The 27483-nt window shown below is 34.0% G+C and overlaps 1 protein-coding gene across 4 annotated transcripts in view; it reads right to left on the bottom strand.

Annotated features, from left to right (window-relative positions):
• LOC106461038 (trafficking protein particle complex subunit 12-like) overlaps window positions 1–27483 on the bottom strand; it is a 78564-nt gene that overhangs the window by 45003 nt on the left and 6078 nt on the right. For 3 of the 4 annotated variants that reach the window (XM_013920822.2, XM_013920821.2, XM_013920823.2), the window contains exons 2-5: window positions 25082–25893; window positions 21661–22431; window positions 11429–11542; window positions 6273–6386 (exon numbers count right to left, since the gene is read on the bottom strand). In XM_013920822.2, the coding sequence (XP_013776276.1) occupies window positions 6273–6386; window positions 11429–11542; window positions 21661–22431; window positions 25082–25708 (1626 nt within the window). In that variant the 5' untranslated portion in view covers window positions 25709–25893. Of the gene's footprint in view, window positions 1–6272; window positions 6387–11428; window positions 11543–21660; window positions 22432–22874; window positions 24947–25081; window positions 25894–27483 lie in introns of those variants that run through there. The other variant, XM_022387860.1, reaches the window with a different exon arrangement.

The following is a 27483-nucleotide window of genomic DNA, read 5'->3' as shown; positions in this document are numbered from 1 at the left end:
CAAACATGAAATTAGGCAACTGTAAAGAATATAGAAAAAAAGGTTGTTTGAACACGTAAGATTTAACAGTAATGGTAAACAAATTGTAGGATGAAAGTAGTGTCTTCAAGGGATGATAAAGGAAGGCTCATACCTAATGTTTATGAGATGGCTGTATTATTAAATTATTCTTTTTCTACAATTTTTACTAATGAAGTTTTAAGCAAAGTTCTTCACCCTGAACAGCTGCTAGAGGAAATGAGATTGAGCAAGATAATCAAATTTAATTATGAGCTTGTTAAGAAAAAATTGAGAAGTTTAAATAATAACAAGACTCCTCAGCTAGAAAAACCTTCCCCAAGGGCTCTGTAGAAGGTTAAGGATTGGATAAGCAATGAATGATGATAAAAATTGTTCCAGTAATTATAGCCCTATACATCTTACACTAGTGGTGAAAAGAGGTTTTTAAAGTCTGATAAAAGATGCACAGTCATTTCATAAAGTTTAAAATTTTATTGACTCTCACTAAAGGAGAATAATGGCTTATTGATCTTTTAACATTCTTCGAAGAAGTTACTGCTTCTGTAGTAAGGATGTGGATTTGGAGTTTCTGGCTTTTCAGAAAGCATTTGACAAGATGTCACATAAAAGGCTTGTTAAAAAGAAAAAAACTATAGATGTGGGGGAAGTTGTTTCATTATATAGAAAAGTGTCTGGATGGAAAAAAAAAAGCTGAGGATTGTTAAAAATGGAGTTCAGTCACACTGGATTAATGTCACAAGTGAAGTACCTCAGAGCTCTTTTTGATTTATGTCAATGACATAGACAAAGGAATGGCTAGTAAATAGCAGATGGCTTTTAATTACAATAAATATAATGTAATACATGTGGGTTATCATAATTTGAATTATAAGTATAAGTTCAATAGGAATAACCTTGACAGTCTTATAGAAGAAAATAATTTTGATGTTCTGGTTTATCAGTTTTTTTATGCCATTCTCTTGCTAGTGTTATGTCAAATAGGATTTTTGGTTGTATCTAAAGAAATATTGAAGACAAGTCTAAAGAGGTTATAATTTGGAGAACTGCATCATACACTATTGTAATACATGTTTATACATGTAAGGGTTAGAGTTTTGTTCAAGGCTTGGCCCATGTATAAAAACCTCTTGGCACAAGGTAATAGCTATCTGCTCTGTTCTCAATTACAAAATGATTCAATATGAAATCTTTAAATGGTTTTAATAGTAACTTAAGTGTGAAATGAATAGTTCATTAGTAAAAACGTATTATTTATCAATTATTAAATTAATTACATTACCAGAAATCAATAAAATAATAAATATAGGTCATTTCAGCATAATAAAAATATAAGTTAAAGATAAGACACATTCTACAATCTATCTGCTAACAAAAAAACTAGCATTTAACAGTGAAAAATACTCAGTTTCCAAACTAGGACAATTATAACTCGGGTTAAAAAGAAATAAATGTATCTAAAAACTTATGATGAAAACATCACAAGATAATTTTTGTACTGTACATTTATTCAATAGCATTAATATTATGCTATTAAAATAAAAATATTTGATGATTTATAATTAGGGTTAACTGTGTACGTCAAAGCACAAAAAATGCATTAAAAAATGACTATTGATGTTTTTAACCCTTCACCAGCAGTAGCCACTTCTTTTTAATGTAACGTAGAAAGACACAATATTTTGTTCTTTATAGTAATAGAATTTTTTTTCTCTCATAAAAAAATTCTGGACATAGGCTTGATTAGGTTTTTGTGTTTTTCAGAATTTCCTGGTAGTTTTCCAGTCGTTTTGCAAATAAAAACCAGAAGAAAATCACTGTAAAAATTGGTAAAAATTTTGCCCAGAAAAAATTAGTTATAATATCTGTTATCATTGCAAAGATGTTTACATGCAGCAGTACATTCTTTTATAAAAAATTGTCAAAAAAAAGAAACACTTGCTACAAATGTACACATGTTTTCATGTGTATATTATACAATTAACTAGTTGCACTTTATATTTTTTTTAGTTTTACCAACAATAAGATAAGTGTCTTCCTTAAAACACAAACATTCATAGCAATATTACAGATCTTAAAGAGTGCTGTGTCAGGTGTACACAGGTTTAAATCATTAAAAATTGTAAAATAATTTTTTCACAGGCAAAAAACCACCAGTGAAAACTGGTAAAATATCAAAAATAAAGAACCCTACTTGTAATTATGTCTATAATAGTTTAATTAATAGTCATATTAGTCTGCATTTATGTGGCATTTACTGTAAAATGTAGTTTGAAAAATATTTCAATTTTTTTACATACAATAATTTTATTACATTGTGCTGAGTACAAAATATATTTGTTAAGTAATTAAAATAACATTGTGTCATAATGACGCATCCTTGTAATTTTTTGGTGTCATTTTTGTTTTACGTGCATTTATGACCCATATTTTTGGGTAAATGTAAACAGACTGTTGCTGATCAATTCTGATAATTAATAGGAGTTCAATTCTTAAATATACATTAATATTTTTACTTGAAGTTTCACAAGACTAAGCTATTCTTTACTTCCTGATATCTTGATAATCTTGCTGAAAATTAGAACTTCTATAGTTTTTTATGAATTAAGTAATTTTGATAGTTTAACTTCATATTTCAAGTCAATAAATGTAAAGATAAATTTTAAATATTGTTGAATACTGTCAATCATGGTTGGCAATGTGTTAAACACAAGAGTTTAAACAAATTTTAAAAAGTACTTATAGTACTAAATGGTGTATGAAGATTAATAATCCAAAAACCCATTGTCAATAAAACAAATTTAACATAAATAAAAATTATTCAAACTTAGACACATCAAATAAACACAGCAATGAACACATACACACACACACACACAGAAAGAAAGAAAACTAAGCAATCTTTTTTTTATCTTCTTCATGGCAAGATAAAGCAAATGAGGACATATTGTTAAATAGTGGAAACATAGAAGTCACTAAAACATGTGACTGTAACAGAACTATAACAAAGCAAACCAGGTACAGCAGATGAAGAAAGGTAACAAACATTGGCTTCGTAAATTCATTGTAATGAATACTTCTTTAGTAGGTTTACACTACATCTAATTCCTGAATCTTGATTGTAGAATGTAACAGAAAAAAAAAGTTTAGAAATAAAAATAATGGCTTTTAAAATAAATATTTCCAGGTTTTAGTCTTTTGTGGTTAATATCAGACAAGTCAACTTTATACATTCTACAAAGCATGTAGTTTCACCAAAATAAAAGGCTTCACAGTTCAAAAAATATAGGAAATCAAATATATAGCATTAAACATTTGACAATTCACTCAATATTATGATTTCAGTATTTATAGAATTAATAATTGCAACCATGTATCTAACTTAATGAACACACTACAACAATGGAATAACAAAGTTACGAGACTTTCTTCTGTTGTGGCTTGAGTTAAAACTTAAAAAGTTGTAAGTCAGTCACACATCAGGTATGACAAACTGCGACCATTGAGGTAAATTAGAGATAAATGTGCAGTTCAAAGGTTAGTAGAGAAAATATTAAAGCAACTTTTTGTAGTTTGATATAAATTGTCCACATTTAAAAAGTATGGGATAACAAAAACTATCCTATCAAGACTTCCATAGTTTTTCTTTTTGGTGGTTCAATGTTGTAATTAATTTCTTTAGTAAATAATTAGACAAAGTTAATGTAGATATCCACAATAATGGAATGTATCATATAGTTTGCACATTTTTTATGGAAAAAAATTATTATTACTGTATAAAGAATAGTATGAGGATCTGACTAAAAGAAATACTTTTGTTTTGTCTTTTTAACAGTGATATGGATGTAAACTTTGGAGGAACTGTTATTATCAGTAGGTCTGTGAAAGACATTGTAGAAGTAAAAATCTGCTGGTACTCACCGATACCTAATTTTTAAGGGGGTACTAGTAACGGGACTTATTTGAGCAGCTTTGTTGTTTCTTTATGTTTACATGTACACTGAGTGGTCACAAGTAAATAGACACCTAATTTTTCGTCATTTAACTGATTTATGCTAACTAATTTGTGTTCACACAGCACTATATAAATGAAAATGGTGCGCACACTAATTATCTTGTGCTACAACATGCCTAGAACTCAAGGTTCCCTCGAATTGTCAGATTTTGTTAGAGGAATGATAGTTGGTCAAGCAGATGGTGGAATAAGTCAGCGGCAAATTTTGCAGAATTTGGGAATCCCGCTTTCGACAGTCAACAGAATCATCGTGCAGTTCAGGAAACACGGCAAGGAAACAACTGAGCAGTGTCCAGGTCGTCCTGGTCCATCGGAGAGGACAAAAAGGGCTGTCAAGAGGAGAATCGAAATGGATCCCAGGTTAACGACTGCAGAAGTGGCCAAAGTTGGTGAGATGAGCCCAAAATCTGTTCAACGGATTCTCCACAGATTGGGTTATCGTTGCAGAACAGCTAGACGGAAGCCCTTATTAAGACCTGCCAACATAGTCAGATGAAAGAAGTGGGCAAGTGATATGATGACCAAGCCTATGGACTTTTGGAAGACCGTATTGTTCTCAGATGAATCAAGATTCGCTCAATTTGCGGACAGTGGAAGGATATGGGTCTGGAGAATGCCTCACCAAGAGTTTTGTCTCAACAGATTGCAGCCAACTGTGAAGCATGGTGGTTTCAGCGTGATGGTTTGGGGAGCTGTATGGGTTGGTTGGAGATCGAGCTTAGTGGAGTGCGTTGGCAACATAAATTTTGCGAAATACATCGAAATATTGGAGGAAGGACTCTTGCCACTTTATTCCTCCTGTTTCGTGGACAAGAACACAACGTTGTTCCAGGAAGATGGAGCACCGTGTTACACTGCTAGAAACACCCAAAAGTGGCAAGAAGAAAATGGTATCCAGAAGTTGCCCTGGCCGAGCCAATCTCCTGACATGAGCCCCAACGAAAATCTCTGAGCCATACTCGACTGGCAAGTCAAAAAACAACCAGAAAACCAACTTCGAAGAGTGATCTACTCCAAGTTTTGAAGCAAGAGTGAGCGAAAATCCCACAATCTAAAATTGACGAGATGATTCTCACGATGCCCCAAAGGATCAATGAACCCTACGAAGCGAAAGGAAGATCTACTAGATATTAATTAAATTATAATGACTGAAAAATTTCTATTTTTCTGAAAAGGTGGTGTCTATTTACTTGTGACCACGCTGTGTAGATTATCTTTTCTTTTTCAAAAACAGGTCTACTTCACCCAGCTGTGTACCTCTACTCATTTTTTGAGAATTTCACCCCTGACTTAAAGGAACTGTTAGATTTAAGAAATGAACAGGTAATCCTTTTTTATAAGTGAAATTTGGCAGAGAAAATGTTCAACTCTGTTCCAAACTGTGTAAGTCTCTCTTAAACATATGTAAATATTCATCAATGAGCCTAAGAGAAAAAGGTCACTTTCAGTAATTAACAAAAATATAAGTTTCTAAGCCACCAGCATATAAGTAGCATAGCTAAAGGCCATTTTCAGTCCATAGCAGTGCTTGTTGATAAAAAACTGTCATAAAATATAAAATAATTATATCTCAAAATAAGATAAATACATGCTATTAAGTATCTTGTAAAAAGATAAGATGGTTATGGTCTATTTGTATCAATAACTTTCCTCTTGCTGCCGTGAAATTTGTTTACATGTATATGATTTAAGTGGTAAAACTAAAGATAAAATTTTACAAATGCTGATATTCTTGCTGTTATAGCATATTTCTAGAATAGAATTATCTGGATTATCATGTTGATGAAACATACTTACAAAATGAATAGTTGGTGTTTTAGGGTTCATCATGTTCTTTATAAGTTCTTACATTCAATAGTTTTAACAGACTTATATAATGAAATTTTTTGGTTGGATTTTCTGGTAGATTTTAATAAAATTGTGTTATTTAACAAAGTGTTTTATTAAATATTTTTTTAAATTCATATTTACTACAAATGAGCCTATATTACATGGCTTTGTAATTAAATTTATATTATTCTATAAACAATAACTACCCTGTGTCAATTTAAAAGAAATTAGAGTTAGTTTCAAAGTATTTTTTATAATAAATTGATGAGTGAGATTGCTATGTTGTTCTACTGAAGAGTTAAACATATTTCACCAGCAATCTAGATGTATTATAAAATTGTTTCAAGTCATACAGCACCGATAAGTATACTTTAAATAAAATACACTATTACACATGTTTTATGCTTGCCTGTAGAGAATATGGTGTATGACGAGAAGGATGACCTATGTAGCCTGGACCCTGTCCAACACCAGTAAGAAGACGTGTGGTCAAGTTTATTGCAGCATAGTAACAGTTAGCTTTCTGTTGAAGAAAATAAAAATATCATATAGTTCTGAGTGTTTTGCTTATTATACGTGCATTTCTCAAGAACAAAAAATATAGAAAATATACATCCTTAACTACTTTTAATTCCACTAAAATAGTGTCTCAGTCACACACATACATTACAATCAAGCATTATTATCAGAGGTTGAAGTTATATTAAAACAGGTAGTGTGATATCGCTGAAAATTCACTGTTTTTGGGAATAGTATGTAACATCCATTTTTAATACAAAATGCTTATACACTCAGATCATGAAGATGTGTTCAGATCAAGGATTTAAAATGTTTGACCCAAAGATGTCTCTTGTACATAATGACATTGGAAAAATAAATATATTGGATCAATTTGGAGTAAAAAAGACAATCCAGAAAAAGATATGTGACAAATATTACCCCATCCATGATATACTATGGTATTCTGTAACAGGTAAACACAAGAATCAATGGCCAAGATCATCCAAGTACCCCAGGCAATTGTACACAACATCTCCATCTAAAAATGAAGCCAACAGGGTATGGATTCACAAAGTTAAGGTTTCCATTAATTGCATACTTTCAACTGTCATACAGATCTAACACCAAGATCAGAGTGCACATGGTTCAAGATGTTACAATACTGTGTGGAGCATCTAGGTGTTTTCAAATTCCATTGTGAATGACAAATTCCTCATTATTATTAAGCAGACTTATCAGATACTTGCATGGAAATCAATTTATTTTAGAATACCACATTAATACTGTACTCAAGTATAGCATATTTCTCAACAACAGAGCAGAATTAGCTAGCCATTTGTTTGTATTACAATTTTTTTTTACATTTTACAGCTCACATATGCAGATATTGTGTGAAGAAAAAACTGCGTGCAGATCTGGTCTTTGTGAAACACTACTGTCACTACTCTTATGGTAGAGTTTCACCATCTAGGTGGATCATGATTTATTGAAGTTGATGAAGACCTATAAAAATCTAAATGGAATGATAGCACATTGGATAACAATATTGCAAGTATATGTATTTGCCAAGCCTTTAACATGGAAGAATTATCTCACTGATTGGTGAGAGAGACCTTGTCTGTTCATGGAATGTCCTGATCTGGACACCGTGTGGAGTTGATGCCATAGGAAGACAAGCTAAAAATTAGATTTGAAGATTTGGTGTCTATTTGTGGTAAATGCCAGAAGCACAGAAAGCAACTTGGATCTGGCTAGACTGGTAGTATCTGATACTCTTAGAAACTGGTCCATTAACATATGAATTAAAGCAGATGTGAAGCATGCAAAAGCAAGTGGAACTTGTTGATAAGCTGCACACACATTACAGATAAGACTCTGGTGCACTGGTTCAATCAGGAGTCCAAAAGTCTGTGACTGAAAGTGTATCATGACCCTTGCTTTCTGAAGCTCCCAAGTGGTGACATGAAATGCTGTCTATGGACTGCACTATACTGCTATTACTCAGTCACCAAAAATTAAAGCAGCTTGAACAAATAGATACAATTCCTAGCATATCAATGTTAGCACAACTGAAGGTGTTAGCTAGGCATTATAAAACTCAGGTGAAAAGGTTTCATAACACTTGCTTTCTGAGCTATTAAGTGGTATTTTACAGTATGGTGTAATCCCTACATTGTTATGTTTACTACTTGATTTACTTCATGAGGTAAGACATTCATGTGACTGTATGGTGTAAGCCCTACATTGTTATGTTTACTACTTGATTTACTTCATGAGGTAAAACATTCATGTGACTGTATGGTGTAAGCCCTACATTGTTATGTTTACTACTTGATTTACTTCATGAGGTAAGACATTCATGTGACTGTATGGTGTAAGCTCTACATTGTTATGTTTACTACTTGATTTACTTCATGAGGTAAGACATTCATGTGACTGAAAGGGTGTGGTGACCCTTGCATTCCAAGCCAATGAGTGAATTTTCTGATGCAAACCATCATCTGATACTTTGAGAGAATCACTCCCATACTCTAGCTGAATGGTGTGAACTCTATGGTGCATGCACCCCTGTACTCATCAGATTTTTATCTATTTACTTGGGAAGTATGCTGATTCTAGAAGCAACAAAGGAGTTGTGTTTCCTCTGAGCGTAGAAACAGCACAAATTTTAAACCCAATTAAGTTGATTTTTAAGTTTTAAAAAATCTTCAAATGTCTAATTTTGCCAATGTTTTTTTATTTCATGAAGCTAGAAACATATATGAATAGGATCTGATGGCTGTAGAATACCACTGCATTATGGGGCATAACTTTGAAAGGTAACTCAAGTGTTACCAAAGTGATTTATGAGGTAGCCAGAAGTGATCCGTATAAACTACTACAGTATTTATGAATCTGTAATGGTGGTATAAGTAAATGGCAATATATGTATGCAAATGAATAGGCGTGTGCACCCTCACTCATGAGTGTTGTATAACACAAATGGATCAATTACACAAAGGACACCACAATGAACAGAAAAGGCATGGAGATGAGGATACAACATTGATGTTAAGAATTAATGAGTATAAGGTTAATTGTGATAAATAACTTGAAAAGTATTACTGAAAAATGCAGTAAGAGAACATTTGAATTTTGACACTGAAATATTTAGCTTGTAGTGAATTTTTATGGAAGAAACAAACAGACTCACAAAATGGCTAAGGTTCTAAAGAACACAGTTTTATTTTTATGTTCCTCATAAATAGTGCAGAAGGTATTTCAACTGGATCAAGTTGAAATATTCATGAGTAGGTGAAATTGTCCATAATAAAAGATATTCAAGGACAGCAGCTTAGACATAATAAATATGAGCTTGATGTATCCAATGTTTTATTTGTTTGTGATAAAATATTTTTGGAAAATATTGGTGGATAATGCATTGTATATAGGAGTATAATAAACCTTTGGCACATTTTTGATACATTGTTTGTATAAGGAATGGTTTAACACTACTTTTATACTGAGGAACAATGTAGTTTGGTAATTTCTTGATTTGTCAACATATGTCCTCTAGAAAACATGTATTTTTATGCTGTTCACATAGCATGCTAACCCTAATAAAAGCTGTAATGCACTTTCAATTCACAACTTACTATAATGGTAATTTTGTGGTGGGGTCCAGTTGAACTCCAGGTATTCCACAACATAACTTTTCAAAGGGGTGCTGATGAGGGTTGAGTCTGGAATTCAGTATTTAGGGTCAAGTTTTAGCCAGAATAAATCTTTTTCTTTGACTAGCTAGTGGTAATCCTCATCTTCCTGAAGCTTTTTTTCCCTTTTGACATAAATTCAACATTGACTAATCATGAAAAAAGGCCAATACTTCCAGGATGCCAAGGACTTCCTCCATACTAAGGATGCTGAATATATTGCTGAATATGCAACTTCCAAAACTGGACTTATGTTCACCACAGATGAGCTAATGAACAAAGATGCACTGCTGGCCAATGTATTGGACATGAGATGGCTCACTACATAAGTTATTGGACTGGCCCTGTGGTTAGCATGTGCACACATACAATCTATGGGCTGGCTAACCAATCAACATATATGACTAAATTAAAACAAAATATTTGGGATACCTGTCTTTGCCATCATATGTAAGAAAAATCCAACAAAACAAAATTATCATAATGTTATTTTATCCGAACACAGCTGTTTCTTGTCATATGAATAAAACATCTATTCTAATCCCAATGAAAAATAATCACACCCTATGTTAATTCATGTCTCTCTTTGTGATTTTGTTTGTATGCAAAGTCTTCCAACAGTATTGGAACTAGCAGGAAAAACTTAACAGATGAACTTTGGGTGGCTGGAGGGGTGTCTTTACCTATATGGCATAATCCCCACACCAAGGGGAACTATATTGCATTTGTAAGGTCACCCAAGCATGTTGGAGGTATAGGAGTATGTTTTAAGGGTCAGTGAATTCAAATCTAGCAGTGTTTGTGACTCCTCTTTGGATCTCAAGGGTGCCAAGTTTGAAACTGAGTTCATACCTCCACTCATAAACTAGCAGGACCAAAAGTGGTATGTGTTTGGGTAACTTGGGTTGGTATCCTTAATGGGATGTGTTTTGGGATATTGACCTCACCCTTCTTGGAGTAGCTATGGAAGTAACTGAGGATAATGGAGGTATTTCACTGTGAATCATGAGGAATCTATGACCACTGTAGCAGAGCATGGGTACTTTATGTTAGTAGATTAGAAATTGTTATAACTACAAAACTAGAAATTTTAATTTACAGATCAGAAATTGAGTCATCACATGTATTTGTATATCAATCTTACAATGGATTAGCCCATTGTTGATAAACAGGCTACCAACCTTACAAAAATTCCAGGAACAGTAGATTATTAATGATTTGAAAGAAAAAATAACAATAACTAGAATATTAGTAAATTTTAATAATAAAATATAGAGTTGGATTTTACACACACGCACACATTTCATGGAAACAGAATTGTACTATCCTCAATTTAGTGTGTGTGCAGAATTCACAATGGCCTTAAATAAAAATATGGTAGTCCCAGGCATTAGGCTAGTAAGCTTTTGTACCCCTGTACTAAATAACTTTCTATGAAGAATTACCTATTGAACTTGATACTCCACAATGAAAGCATCAAAGAATGGAACTTATAAAAATAAAAAGAATTTTAAAAAATCATATTTATTCCACAGGTATATAAAGAACTATTTAAAAGCATGAAACTATTTTCACCCAAAACAGCAAATACAAACTGCCCCAAATAAAACTTACAGCAAAGACTAAAAAAAACACATACTTCTAATTTATAGTTTTTTTAATTAGCTCAATTTCATCCAAAGAGCATGACTAAACAATTCTTTACTTGCATGTAAGATTATTTTACTTTTCTAAGCACAATATCATAGCAAGTTTGAAAAAAAAAAGTAAATTTTAACAACATAATTTGTAATATCAGTGAATTATATTTTGTGCTAGATTAAACAGTTATTGACAATTTATAAAATATGGAAATATAAATTAATTAACCTACTATTAACTGTCTCAGCCCATTCTCATCTTGTGTCACACTATCAGCTGTTAAAGGAAACCGTGTTTGAACCTCTTCCCGATCAACTTCTGTTAAAAGAGCCTTCAATGGATCTCCCTATCAAAATGCATTTAGTTTTAGAGACATGAAAACTTTTACACCATAGTCAACACAATGCACATGTAAATGCAAAACAGTAATGAACTCTACAGTCACTTGCTCAGTTTGCAACCACCTTCATAATTATTTTATTCAGTTTAGGAACATCTTTTATACCCAACATATGTTCACTCTGGTATTTCTCTAATAACAAAAACTTGCATGAATTAAATGTGTTAATACTAGTTTAAGTTAACAACCAAACAAATGCATGTTTTGATGTAAATGTAAATGTGTATATAAATCGTCATGAAGAAAACACAGTTTAATAATAAAGGTGAAGACTGATGACAAGACAAAAACAATTTTATTCACAGAAGCTCTGAATGTTTCATAATACACTTATTCTATCTTTAGTGAAACCTGAAAATAATATTAATTATTCTACTGTTAGTTAGTTAATATAATTAATATTAACTACTGTTAGTTAGTTAATATTAATTATATTAACCAACTAACAGTAGAATAACTTCAATAATTAATCTATCTAAAATATTTATAAATTGGTATATGGAATAAAATATAGATTATAGAACATGTTACATAAGTAGCACAAATTGAAAGTTTTCAAAAATGCCAACTGCTGGGCATACTCATGAGTGGGTAATATGATATTTTTTGTTGTTATTTTCAAGACTGAAATCACCAATCTTCTATTTGGAATATTCATTTATGTTGTTGTTGTTCTTGTCCAACACATGCCAAGTGATTCATCAATTGGCCAATAAGAACATCTGTTAGCAATCCCAGTTACCCGTATTCTCTGTCAAAGGATAAAGCATAAATATGAATACTTTTGACTGTATTTATCAGTATTTGAACAGATTACAATTTTGACTTTATTAATTGCTTATATTTCAAGATGAGTAGATTTCACTTTCAGTGAGTCCCATAGCATCTCCATAAACTTTAACTTATCACTGGCCACAGGTTACTCACCTCTAGTCCAGAATCTCTGTTTAGTGAAGGTTTTATTGTGTTACTATAATGTAAAAGGATTCTTTAATTTTTCTTGTTTTCCAAAATTTGTCTGTGTCACTGAGTGGGTAATATGTGCCTAAAAGTTTCTTAGAGCACTTTTTTTCCACAGGTGTGGGGTATACAAGGTGTAGATTATTTATGCAAAAATACAGTATTAGCATTGAGCTAATTTCCAATTAAAAATCACGTGTTTAACATGAATTGGCATAGTACATGATGACATCATCATGGAACGATAGCGCTTCACCAATAGGAGGATGACACAACCTCCTTGCACAGTAACTCTCCTAAAACACTTGCACTCAAAATAACTTCATTCTTAGACAAGGCAACAAGAAAGTGCACTGTAAGTCGGGAGGACAGGTGGGAAGATGTGCAGAAGTAAGTATTTATTAGAAATACATTTTCAGGTAAGGAAAATATTAACTTCTAAAATGATACCTTATCTTTTCACACAGAATAAATAGAATCCCACATTGAAATGGTGAAGGGGATGGTGCAACAATAAACCTATATGAGTTCCCTTTAGAAACACCTGAATGGAAAGCCTATGGAGTGTGACACCTGATGACAAGGACTCCATAGGTGCACACCCATGGGAGGCCACATCTTGTTTAGACCAGGGTATACTCTTCACTCAGAAGGAAACAGAGGGAAAGGCAAAAAGAGTCCTAAGTTTCAGAGGGATGGGTGGAATTTGATCACTACCAACAGAGCATTCACCCATGAGTGGTTGCAATCCTAGAAGTGTAGTGTAGTTAGGATGTGATCAAACCATATAGTGTTTTTCACCTCAAATCAACTGCATACTCTTACTAGAGAAGGAAGGTACACTAGCTGTTTGAGAGGTGACTCCCACTACATGGACCGTGTCAACACAACCCTACTTCCCACTGATGAAGTGAAAAATCAGTGAGCAACTCTCTAAGGCCCACCACTCTAGCAGCTAGGAACTAGTACTGTGGTGAGGGTCTCCCATGATATAGTTGAAAAAGAATTTGCAGTGGGGAGACCCGAAGAAGTGCTCAGCTCCTCATCAGATGCCTGCTGAAAAGGTCTTTTACTGGAGACAGTGCAATAGTGCAAGCTAAAGAAGTGGACAGTTTGAAGTGGACAAGTGAGTAAATTTTCATACCATGAGGATACTTGTAGAGGTTTTTGTGGAACACCACATCTCAACAGTACAAATGAGTTGAAAATCTGCAGGAGATGGAAACCCTACAAGTTGGGTGGATAATAGTGAGAAGATGTGAACTAAATGACTAATCCTGACTCAAGGATCTGTAGTGCCCATGGATCCGTGGCTTAGGTTTATCACACATCCAGAAATTCTCGAAGCTGAGCCTCCACTTCTTGAGATGCCAACAGAATAAAAGAAGGTGCAAGAAAAAGTGAATTTAAATTCTCTCCAGAATGTTCAGGATTGCCCTCAGTTTCAGCCTCAGAGCCCCCATCATACTGAATATGGTCTACACTGAAAGTTACTCCTCTCCCCCAATTGTTGAGCAATGTTAGATATTGAGCATGAGATAGGAGATATCTTATTTGCCTCCATGCTGGAAATAATAATCTGGGAATTCATGCTGTATATCTTCTTGCTAAAGTAAATTGTTTTTCTGTACTAAAATCAACTAGGTAAGATGATGACTACTCAAAGTATCTCCAATGATCGTAGCACAGAGAAACCCATTAGTGAATGCTTTGTCAAGAAAAAGTGATAACATTATCTGAATGATATGCTTATAAACAGTACCAGAATAGAGAGCACATTGACATAGGTAGAGAGCATCATGAGACAAATATCACCAAGGAAAATAAGTAGGGTATAAAAAACTGGAGCAAGAGAGAAAAAATCAGACCAATGCTTAAATGGGCAAAGGAAGAAACCCTGGCAGTCAAATAATAGCTGTAGTATAAGCAGAGGTAAGTATGTTTTGGAAACTTAATTTCTTCTTGCTGACAAATTAACAACAATAAATTTTAGAAACACATTTTTGGTATATATAGCAGTAAGTAGAGGTTATGTGTACCTAGACTTGTGTGTTGTATACTCAGGAAATTTTAATAAAATGCATAGCAGTTCAGTAACAAGGAAAATTTAAACCTTTGTCACCACAATAAATCTAATTTTATTTGATTAGAATCTGGGTCTTATTATTACGTACTTGCTATTGAGTTTCAAACTTTGTAAGGTAAAACTACAATAAATAAAAATTTTATAGTACAAAATGTATTGACATTAGTTTAACTTTGACTATTATTTAGGTTACTTTTGGACTATAAGGTCAACAGTAATTTATCCAAAATAAACTATTACCATAGAAGTCTCACTTCTTGCACATAAAAATTATTGAAAATTGGTTTCAGTATTACACATGTGTATCGATCATCATCAGAAAATAAAACAGTACATCAACTATAATGGAGAATGTATGTAATGTATGTCAATGCATGTAATTTATTCAAATATAAATACCTATATGTGATAAGTCATTAACAACAAGTCCAAAGTTATAATTTTCCTACACTGAAAATGTATTTCTTATAGATACTTACCTCCAATGATATAAATAGCTATTCTCATTCATGTTGTTCTCTATATATGCAAAAAAAATCTTTACGCATGCCACAAGACTTCTATCTCCCCTCCAGTGAAAAGCATCCACCCTCCACCAATAAGAATGTGACATACTCTCATGACGCATGTGACTCCCTCTATTCAATTCTACTGAACTATCACTTCGAATTTTGGCAGAAGATGGAAGCACCAGTTTTCAGTGGGGAGGAAGGGCAGGAAGTGTGAGATGAAGTAAGTACCCATCAGAAATACATTTTCAGTGTTGGAAAATTATAACTTCTGATACGGTACATTACCTTTTCTCACATGAATAGCTAGAATCTCATAATGAATAAATGAAGGGACTGGTGTGAGGGAAAAAAGAAGTATCTGAAGGACACTCCCTAAGATGAAACAGTGAGATTCTAAAAGCTGATGTGAGGAACACACCACTTCTGAGCCAGGTATATACTTCACCTATCATAGAAAGATGTCACATTTATGAGTGGAAAAAAGAGGAGCACATCTAATTGGAAGAGAAGTATGGCTAGAAAGTGATCCGATCCATGCAATATTTAGGTTATTCAATCACAGAAATTATAAAAGAGGGTAAAATGAAAAGGATTTGCAATTAGATGCAGAGTGGCTAGGGCATGATGGACCATACACAGTAAATCAACTACATTAAAAATAAATGCTGCCTGGAACTAACATCCACGTGGAGGTAGGAAAGAAGATCATACCACTGGCAAGTCGACTACAATCCAAAACTCAGCCGTATGGCTGGGGTAAGAACGAGGATCATACCGTCTTCACCTCAAGTTCATGAGACTGGAGGGAATCTTGTACCTCCTGACTCATGAAGGAGCACATGTGAATACGATAAATTGATAGATCAAACCAGGAACCAGACATCTGGTATCAAAAAGATGTCTACATAATGTAAACAATCTCCCTCAAAATAAGAAACATTGAAGGACAGCTGAAGGGAAAGAACCATAATAATCCGCAATTACCTCCGCTGTGACCCACAACACTGATGGAGTATAAATGAGAGAGGAATATAGACATCTGTAATACATGTGTGAGGACTTGTGTTGATTGGTTCTACTCTAAATCCAAAACACTAGGAACCAATGTCCACATGGGGATAGGATGAGGGATCTGAATCAATGGCTTTGAACTGGAAAGTGGTAAGGACTCTCAAACTCCACTAGAAAAAAAAAAGGGGGTAAAATATAGTAGAGAGTCCAGAGAATCAACAACACCCGAGACAGTCCAATGGGTAACCATGAAACCTTACTTTTAAAAGCAAACCATACCAATTTATTCAATACAAGGCATGACATGGATGGGCAGCTATCCCCTTCTGCTTACTCATGTAGTCCATGGATGGGTATGGTCCAGGACAGGCAAACTTATGAAGCAATTCTATCATGAGGAAGAACCTAAAAGCGATCTTGTGGAACACCCCATCTCTGCAGTGTGCATTGCATGGCCATGGAATTATAATATGCAAGTCAACATGGTTTGACAGTGCAGATTTGAACCGTTAAAGAATACCTGGTCAGGCTCCACTCACCACAGAGCGCGATCCAAACAATGAGGATTAATAAAAGGGAAAAGGGCCCCTAAAAAGGAAATAAGAAGAAAAACTTACTCAGTCAAAGTCTCACTGAATTCTGATATTTCTTCGTTGTCCTTTGGAGGTACTTCTTTAATCAGGCATGTGACTACCCATGATACATTCATCTCCCACTATTTGCATCAGATCGCAGTTGTCTTTATTTTCGGGTTATCGTCTTCCATCTGTAGCCATTCTAGTGAAATTCCAATGAAAAGGTAAGGTGTCGAATTGGGTGAGAAGACACTCGGAACAAAGTATGGGAGGAAGACAATTAAGAGAAAGCAGCCAATCCAATGAAGAAAACTGCAATACGATGCAAATAGTGCGAGATGAATGTATCATGAGTGGTCCACATGCCTGATTAAAGAAGTACCTCCAAAGGACAACGAAGATGAAATTCCAATGAAAAGGTAAGGTGTCGAATTGGGTGAGAAGACACTCGGAACAAAGTATGGGAGGAAGACAATAAAAAGCAAGCAGCCAATTCAATGAAGAAAACTGCAATACGATGCAAATAGTGCGAGATGAATGCATCATAAGTGGTCTACATGCCTAATTGAAGAAATACCTCCAAAGGACAACAAAGATGAAATTCCAATGAAAAGGTAAGGTGTCGAATTGGGTGAGAAGACACTCGGAACAAAGTATGGAAGGAAGATGATTAAGAGAAAGCAGACAATCCAATGAAGAGCTGAACCCAACTGGGGAGAGAGGAGCACAAGCAGGACATAGAAGTCTATCCAGATCAGTACGAGGATAAAGGTGTGAAACGGAAGGAAAGAAAAGTTATCCTCATGAGCTGCCAAAATGTTAGGGAGGAAAAATGATCCTGAGAAAGGAGAAGATATGTCAAAGGATAAAGAGTATGTGAAACATTGGTGGCAAATAATCAGTCCACTGATGTCCACAAGGAGAAAGAAGGAAGACATAAGAGAAGGTGAAACAAGGAGCACTGGGAGAGTGGTTTGAACGTAGGCAGTGCAGGACCATATCAATATCCCCATCCGGAGGGGCAGCTTGCCATAGGAGACGACAAATCCAGAAGGAACACATCCACAGGTAAAGTGTAGGAGAGGTAAATACCTTGGGAATTGGGAAAAACAAAAGGTGTGGAACAGGAGCATCCAAAAATCCAAGACCGAGGAGACAAAAGACCCCCGATACAAAAGTCAAGGGAAGAAATCTGCATGATGAAGAAGAATGGGTTGATTAAGGGAAAACCCTGGACCAAACAATTGTAAAATTCCATTTTAGTTGAGAAATTTCCATGTAGAAAGGGCGAATGAAACATGCCAGAAAAAAGGATAATCATCGGGAGAAGCCATATCACCTTACCAATGACCAGAGGGAAAACTAGGCATGACAGGAAGGTCTTGATGTAGCACCGGTGACTGAGGGTAGCAAAGAGGGGACAAAGGTAACAGAGAAGGAAGTTGGAGCTGGAGACGCCATGGAAACCACAGCTGTGACGGCCAGAAAAGAGCTATCAGAAGGACTGAACATGGAGTGTCAAAGATGAACAAAATCACCCGGAGAAGAAGGAGAATGGTAGGATAGACAAATGTGTAAATCCAATCCTGACTGAAAACATCAACAGCCAGAATAAGAATACAAGGAACAGGAGACCAAAACCAAGGCAATTTGTGGTTAAGGGACATAGCAAAAGCCTCAATGTAAAGAGTACCCCACAAAAGTCAAAGCCATTGGAAAAAACAAAGTATCAAGAGACCACTCTGTAGAATAAATGTTGTCTAGACAGGAATCCGATCCAATATGCCCCCATCCCCAAATGGATGTATCCATGAAATGTGGAAAACCAAATGAGGAGGACAAAGCAGGACACCAGCTGATGTGTGAGTCATATCTAACCACCAACACCAATCATTGATCAAGAGGAAAGCACAACACGAGAGCATGTAATGAAGAATGAATGCTCTGAATTCCCATCAAAACATAAAGGGCCAAAGGGAAGTGCATAAAACAGAGAAACGACTCCATGGAAAATAGGAAGAGAGTATCACGAGTGATGAAATATCGGGATATGCAAATAAGTATTTATGACATTCCTCTTTGTCATCGGTAAACCTGGAGAAAAAGCCCACCTAAGGGTGAGAAATGACTCCAAGGTAAAACAGGGCAGATTGAAAATTAGAGTGAAGAGGAACAAACCTAGAGCAGGTCATCAGTCTCCAGTTTGAAGCGAGGACAACAAACAGCCTGGAGAGAGGTGATGAACAGGTATAACGGCCCATAGAGATAGAAAATCTTGTACCACTTCAGACAGACGTAGGCTGGTGGCAGGATCCCAAGTCATGGGGAAGGAAAAGGGGCAAAGAAAATGGGAAAAGGAATAGTAGGACAAGTCCCTCTGATAAGACCAGAAGAACCCATGGAACTGTAGTGAAAGATCACCAAAGAGTAACAATATAATATAGTAAACCTCCCACTGTACTGGAACCCTTTGGTTAGTCTCTGGTACTATTAGCAAAATGCCCATCAAGGTTGAATAAAATTACGAGATGAGAAACCCCTGGAAGGGGGACAGGGATGGGTATATAAGGACAAGGATGGGAAAGGAATTCAGGCATGTCATGTATCCAACTGCGACAAACATGCAACCAAAGAGGACAGGGTTGAGTGTTGATGCACAGATTACACACGAGATTTCAAAGTCTCAGGTACATAATCAAAAATATATCACCAAAGAAAAAATACATAAAGAGGTGGCAAATGTACCCGACTCGGAAAATACCAACTAGAGTGAAAACGTGTGTAAAGTGAGAGCCGAAGAGGACAAACAAGCCAACATGGAGGTAATAAGGAATCACAGAAAAATGGGGAATTGGATAAAACAAAACATACCTGAGAAATCATGTCGAAAAATGCCATATGAAGCCTAGCTGATTCTGCAAGAGGGGTAAGGAAAAATATGACAAAATCTGGTGGTGTAAAAAGGCTATCAAATCTTCATTGGCCCAACCAAGTTTGGCTTGTTCAAATGGATTAGTGGGGCAAGTTAATGGATAACAGCAAAGAAATCCAATGACAAGTCTCCTCCACCTACAGCCTGTGAAAATAATGCTAGAGGTATAATACCCAAAGTGGAAACATGAACCTCAGAATTCATTGTAGAAATACATAAATCAAACAAAAGTTTTTGATGTAAAATATATGAGTGTGAGAAATAAAATAAAGACTGGGAAATTAAGTTAAGTTAAAAGATTTCTTCTATGTAAAGAAAAAAAAAATAATAATGAAGAAATCCCACTTTGGAAATTAAATTATTAAATACATGATTCACACAAAGAGCACCAAAAGAAAAAAACGTCTGGATACGAGTAATGCCAAAGGAGAAGTGATAGTTTGGTAGAATTGAATAGAGGGAGTCATATGTGTCATGAGAGTATGATGCACTTTTATTGGTAGAGGGTTGACACATGATGATTTGCATGAGAGATGCATTGGAATCAGTCAATTCCAATGGAGAGGAGATAGAAGGTTGTGGAAAGTGTAAACAATTTTTTTGCACATAGAAGGCAGCACTGAACTAGAATAACTATTTATGTGAGAAGAGGTGATGTGCCATATTGGAATTTGATACTTTTAGTGATCTAATGTTTACATAATATCAATAATAAGTATTTCTTGTCTTCTTAAAAGACAGATGGAATTCTAAAGTATAGTTTGTTCAGAATCGAGCCAAACTGAGTTAGTTTAGTATTACTGGCTTAAAGTTTAGAGCTTTTTCAAACGTTCTTTCATATACTAAATGATTGTCAAATTACTATTAAAGTCTACAACACAATCTATTTGTGACCCCCACTCAACATCATTATGAAAAAAAATCTCACTTAATACAGGGGTTTTTGTTTATTTCTTGATAAGTACAAAGTTACATAATAGGCTATCTGTGCGGTACCCACCATGAGTACACAAGGGATTTACCACCTGTGAGAAAGATATTTTACCAATTAAACCTGTGCATATGTCCTTCTAGTGTTCCAGTAAAGTTTTTTCAACTATACACTCAAATTGTACAAACTCTAATTATAACCTCAAACACTTTATGAGTAACATCTCAAACTTTCTTCACACCATAATGTGTAAATACACTATACCTGTAAATGAAATTGTTCTTAATTGTACAATTAAAAATTATTAAAGAGATTCAAGAAATATTACTTTTGTACAAAAAATTTATTTAAATAACATATTTGAAAGGTATGATTCTAATTTATGGGTATCGATTTAATTTCCCCAAAGGGGGGGCTTAAGGCTGCCTGGAAGAGTCACTAGTTTTTAACCATTTACACCACTATACAGTAGTGTGTCTGTCAGTCAGTCAGCAGGCACTAAAACGATGTTACATGAGGGATGCTTAACATTGCAATTTGTACTGTCATAACATCAGTAAAATATGCAATACCATGAACTACAAGAGTTATGCACTCTACAGACCACAACGTAACATATGAACTTCAAAACCAAGAAATAAAAATATTTGTTATTCTTAATTATTTCTTAATTTCTCTTGAAATTTACTCTTTTGGGTTCTCCTGCCACCCAGGGGGATGCACCCTACAGTTTGGATACCACAGCCTAGAAATATGTTTTGCTAGTAATTTAAATGATTTATTGGTGAACTGCAAGAAGTGTGCAAGTTCCAGTTCCTAATTTGTCTTACTGAGATACAGTATATGGAAGAGCTTCATGCATTTCAACAAAACAAAAAATACTAAGCAAATATAAATATATTTAAAATCAAGCTAAAATCACATAAAGAAAACTAAGAACAGTTAACATATTTCAAATGACCCAGTCAGTCATTTTAGTGTTGTTTTTTTTTTGTTTTGTAGCTTGTAAAATTACAAAAACCAAAATAAAAAAAGGATTTTAAAACATAAAACTTACTAATTCTTCTTCAATGACTATACCAGGCATGGTAAGCTGGTCTTTGAGAGGGAAATAGGTTCCTGGAGGAGATGTTACCATGGAAATTAAAGCTTGGCGGGTGAGCTCAGTGGGAATCCAAGCATCAAAATGTTGACACTGATCACTTCCTCCTAATGAAGTCAAGAAAGTTTCTTCTTCCATAACAGGAGATGAAGAGGTACAAGTAGAGAATGAGCTTTTGTTTTTTGATGGCACTCCACTGCATACCAACTCATCAGAAATACAATGAGACTGACTCATTTTAATAGGAGAAGGAGACACTAGGTCAGGACCACTAGAGTTTAAAGCATCAAAAAAAGCTTTTCCAGTTCCATCACCTCCACTTTTGTCTTCTACAAAAAACTGGCTTATTGCATGCTTTTTATCATTTACTTCAGGTTCAGCCAAAACTTGTTCAACTTCATTTGTCCCGGTAATCTCAGGTTCATCAGGAACTCCAAATTCTACTTCTCCTCCAATGGTAAAGCTTACAGGTTCTGATTCTGTTGCATCTAAGGCTAGTTGAGATTCTGTTGAAATCCCTTTAACATCTCCTGCAAATACTTCATTTCCTGGCAATACAGTTATGTCAGAAACACTCTTCATCATTGGAGAAAATTCTGAAGAAAAATTTAAAGTGTCAAAAAAGTTATGGCCCAAAGGATCTCTTGAAACATGTCCATCAGGTGGTGAACATGAAAAATACTGACTCAAACTTGGCTGTTGCAATGCATCAGTGGATTTTTCTTCCTATGCACATGAAACCATTTGAGATAAATACTATGTATTTACATGCTAAAAAAATAAACATTTGAATTATAGAAAAAGAAATGCTGAAAGTCATTAAACTACACAGAAATGGTAAGACAGTCAAGGTTATGCTTGCAATTTAATCAATGAAACGCAAGTACTTCTTTTAGAATAAGTCATAATATGAAGCAACCAGAGAATTAAAAGTTAAATATAAAACATATAATGAATAATACCGTCACAAAACTAGTCTCTATCTTAATTTTAAATAATGTACAAAATTACTATAACTCATACACTTGTGTTTGGAAATGAATGCTATAAAAATTGAAATTTTACTTAATCTAAATCACATTCAAGTAAATTTTAAAGTATAAATCTAAAAACTATATTACTGCAACATTTTTTCATTTATAAAATACTAAAACTTGTAAACTACACACCTAACGACAAAAATAAGAAGTTTCTGTGAGAGAGACAGTACCTGTAAACACAAAAAGTGAGCAATAATGATATTACAAATACTTTTGCTATGTGCATTGTCATCATCAATATGAAATTTTCATGCATCATAAATATTCAACTGACACTGTATGTGTATGTATCAGCACATTTAATGGATTAATCTACAACAAAGTTGGATTTCTTTCTGGTAATAATAAAAACACAAACACAGGTTTGCTAATTGTCATATATAATGCACATTTATGGTAAATTTAACACAATAAAATGTGTATTGGAAAACCATGTAATAAATCACTTAATATGGAACTAAAGCATATAATACTGTTGTCCTGGTATGAAAACATAGTCCTGTGAATTTCAATAGCTCATTGAAGTTTTCTATGACTTTTCTCAACAAAAATAATAGGTTCTAACACATCCTCTGTTTATAAAATCCACATAAATATGTAGAAGAAAAAATTTAGACTGACATGAATATAAATAACTGAGTAGTATCGTAATAATGTATTTTTGGTACTTTAATTGCAGGGAATTTTGGAGGAAAATCTTGTGTAAGAGTAGGCTTACCATTTTTGAAAGAAAGATTTGTTGTTAATACTACATGTTTACCCATGTGAAAAAAAAAAGCAAATTGACTTCTGGATCCCTCTTATAAAAATGTTGCATTTTGAATCTAAAAAGTTTATTTTAACTTTAAAGATACTTGATTTAGGTGTTTACAAATGCAGAGTTTGAATGATCAGCCTATGTGAAATCTCCATAAAAAAAGACCAGGAATAAAATTGGTTCTAAGTTTAAACTTTGATAGCTTAAATCCATACATGATTTTTGACTGAATTATTTTGTTGTCCTTATACACTTGAAGAATGATTTGCCTCTTAATTTTGACTGTGTTTTTCCTTTATATTAATCAGTAAAATTTGTTTGGCCAGAACATAATCTGGGATTTTAGGATGAGGAGCAGAACTTCTGAAAGTTTTGCATTTCCTTGCATTGTTTTATCTAATTTTTCTACTGATATACTGATTATTGATTTAATCAATTTTTATAGCTCATGGTCAAATGAAATCAAATTTCAAACAAGTGATATTAAACAAAACATTGATTATATTTCCTATTCAAAACATGTGCCACTAATCTCTGAATCTGCTTTTAAAATTTTAGTTCCATTTCAAACTTTACACTATGTTACAAAATACCCTGTGGAGGAGATTTCCATTTATTTAACTGTGTTATGTAACAACATGCACACGTGTTCATTCTTTACCTAAAAAAAGTTTGTTAAAGTAACAAGCATAAATAATAGGTACTGAAAATAGATACATCAAAGTGTTTTTGATTAAAATGTGTATTTTTTGTCTTTAAGTACAACAGCTAAAGAAAATTGATATGTACTGAATATGTAACAACTAAAAGCACAGTACTAAAGTTATTTTAAAATAAAACTGTTTCTTAATTAGAGATGTTGCACAGAATACTCATATACAACCGGTTGATAGTTAAACTAACAAAATTAAACCCTGTAGAAATAATTTATACGTTCATTCCTTCAGCTCTTCGAGCTAATGTCTAAGCATCATTATTTCTAAGTTTTTGAACCAACAGCATATTGCCTATAAGAACAATCCAATTGAAAGTTAATAACGCTTTTTTGCAGTGATATTTTTACATCTTTACAAAGAAAATGCACAAAACCAATAAAATACATTATAAAGATGTCAAAAATATTAACAGACAAATAAAAGGCTACAAGTTAGAGATGGAAAAAAACAGTGAATATGATATTAGAGAATGGAGAAACAGTATTTGTAACAGCAAGATAACAGTATCAGAAAGAAAAAGGGGTGTGTGGGCCCAAACTTGGTAACCAACATCATAAATCTCAGATTTGGTGCTTTAGCTGGTTGTTCTGTTGGATGACCCCAATAAGCAGGGGTGTGTGGGCCCAAACTTGGTAACCAACATCATAAATCTCAGATTTGGTGCTTTAGCTGGTTGTTCTGTTGGATGACCCCAATAAGCTGAATAGCCTTCTGTCATTTAGATCATTCTGATTGGAAAAGTTGGGAAGAGAAAACAAAGCAATTTTAGTACAAAAGATAAAGAGTTAGTATCATATAAGGTAAGAATTGGAAAGATAATCTGGTCATATGTGAATAACTTTAATTTAAGTCTGTTGGATTACCTGAAATATAATTTGGGGTTGAATACGGTGTTTACCAAAATCATCAAAAACAGATGCAGTTGAGTTTTGACCACCTTCTTTGCTCTGGCTCCCTGTAGTTCCTTCTGCCTTGTCTTCAACACTATCACAAGTTGAAACCAATGCATCTATTTCATTGTTTGCTTTTTGGATCATGACTATTTCTTTCACTGCAGGCAGTACAACTGTTTTATCTGTAACAATAGTGTCATTGTCAATCATACAACATGTATAATTTGTTACATCTGACTTTTCTTTAGATTCCAATTCTGTAGCATCTAACACTTCTAGTGACACTGTCTCCATTTGGCCAAAATGAGGGTAGGAGTTGACTCTCGAAAGAACAGCATCTTCAAGTGTAGTGCCAAGGTCTAGTGAAGCTGGAATAAGAGACTGACTTGTTTCCTTATCTGCAATAACACCTCCAGCTTTCACTGTTTGATCTAGTTGGTCATCAATAACTAAGGTAGAAGTTGCTTCTTCTCCCTGAAAATTCAATACTGTTGACTCTGCAACTACTACATCTTTCAATTCAGATTGATCAGTTAATGACTCTTGATCCATAACACTTCCACTTGTGAGTACATCAAAATCATGGTTTGTTTCCATGGCAAGAACAAAAAATTAATCTGATATTCTCTTTATGAATACTACTTAAAAAAGTAAAACAACAATCAAACTTTTGCTCCAAAGAATAGTTAACAGTCTCTTTCATCACATTAGCATTTCAAATTGCAGATCCAATATATATAGTTGAAGTGGTAGAGGTCAGCATAAGATTATAATCCAGAAAACTATAAGAAGAAAAAAAAAAGATGTTTAAAAAACAAGCAACCTAATTTCTTAAACTATGCTGTAATAGTGGTCAAACAAGCTTCATACTTAATTATTCCATCAAAAAGTACTTAATCTACATTGTATATTATGTAGTTTCAAATCTAGTGTTGAATAAAAAAGCACATACAGTTTGGTTTGATTTCATGCAAAGCTACATGAGAGCTACCTGCACTAGTTGACCCTGTGACAATCCACCACCAACTATTGGGCTACTCTTTTATCATTGAATAGTGGGATTGACTGTCATATTATAATGCCCCCACCATTGAAAGGGTAAGCATATTTGCTGGGAATGGGATTTAAACCCATGACCCGCAGATTGCGAGTAAAGTGCCCTCACTACCTGGCTATGCCAGGCCAGCACATACAGTAACTAACACTAAATCAATAATGAATAAACACATCATCACTGAAGCTTTCTTATAGTCACTAAACATGGCCCCTTTCATTTTCTAACAAATATACATAAATATTATTACTTTCTAATGAAAAGTACAATTACGTGGATAAGCTATTTTTTATGTACACACATCCAATGTGATGGAAGGATAACATGGATTTATGCACGTTGTTGGGTCTTCACTTTTGTACCAAAAAAACATTAGCTGACCTAACAATACAAGAAGATATTTGACCTTAAGGGAGACAAAGGGAATGCTACAAAATGTCCAATATACATTAATCTAAAACTTTTTCTGCCAAATTTTGTTATTCAAACTTTCAAATAACACATTAAAAAATAAGATTATCCTTACTGCACTTCAGGTTTTACCAGAATCTACCACCAACACTTGATGTGAATGAAGGGCATATAGTAAATAGTCTTGGACATTTAGCCAGTAAAAAAAAAAAAAAAATGGTCATTTAACCAGTCACTTATCTTACTTACTGTTTTTTATCTTAATTTTATATATTAAATTTTACTGAATATAATGTAAGTAATGTAAACTAAATGAAAATAATAAAACAAGCAGTTTATGATTTATTTCCAACCTTCCAACAACAAAGCCAGTGCTACATTTTGTCATTGTGTATCATAAATAATATTACCAGACATAATACTAATAACTATCTTTTCTTTTAATAATATGCCATTATTACAAAGTTATATTACAAGTTTGAAAAACCAGAGATACTGGCAGCATAAAATTCAAGGATATTACAATACATCATAGTATAACATCACCCCTCCCCTATAAAGGTTTCAGCGGGTGAAGAGCAGGGACCCATTAAACACATGTATTATGTTAATGGATTATTTATATCTAAATAGGGTAGAAGCTGGCTTGTTTGCAAGGACTACCAATTCAGTTGTAACATAACATAATGATCTGGGACATCAAGGGACCAATTGGTCCATCTTGTCTGTTCCATCCTCTAAACTAAATTAAAATAATTAAAAAATAAAATAAAAAAATCTTAGAGCCAGCCCTTATCATTCATATCAATATTTTTCTTAAACTTAAATTTACTGCCTCTACAACAGCTGAAGGCAACCCATTCCAAAGGCCAACCACACTGTTAGAAAAATAAAACTGTCTTAGCTG

The sequence above is a fragment of the Limulus polyphemus genome, unplaced genomic scaffold, assembly GCF_000517525.1.
Source record: "Limulus polyphemus unplaced genomic scaffold, Limulus_polyphemus-2.1.2 Scaffold885, whole genome shotgun sequence".
Lineage (NCBI taxonomy): Eukaryota > Metazoa > Arthropoda > Merostomata > Xiphosura > Limulidae > Limulus > Limulus polyphemus.
Note: the sequence above shows the minus strand (reverse complement) of the source record. Positions and strands in the feature narration are given on the sequence as shown.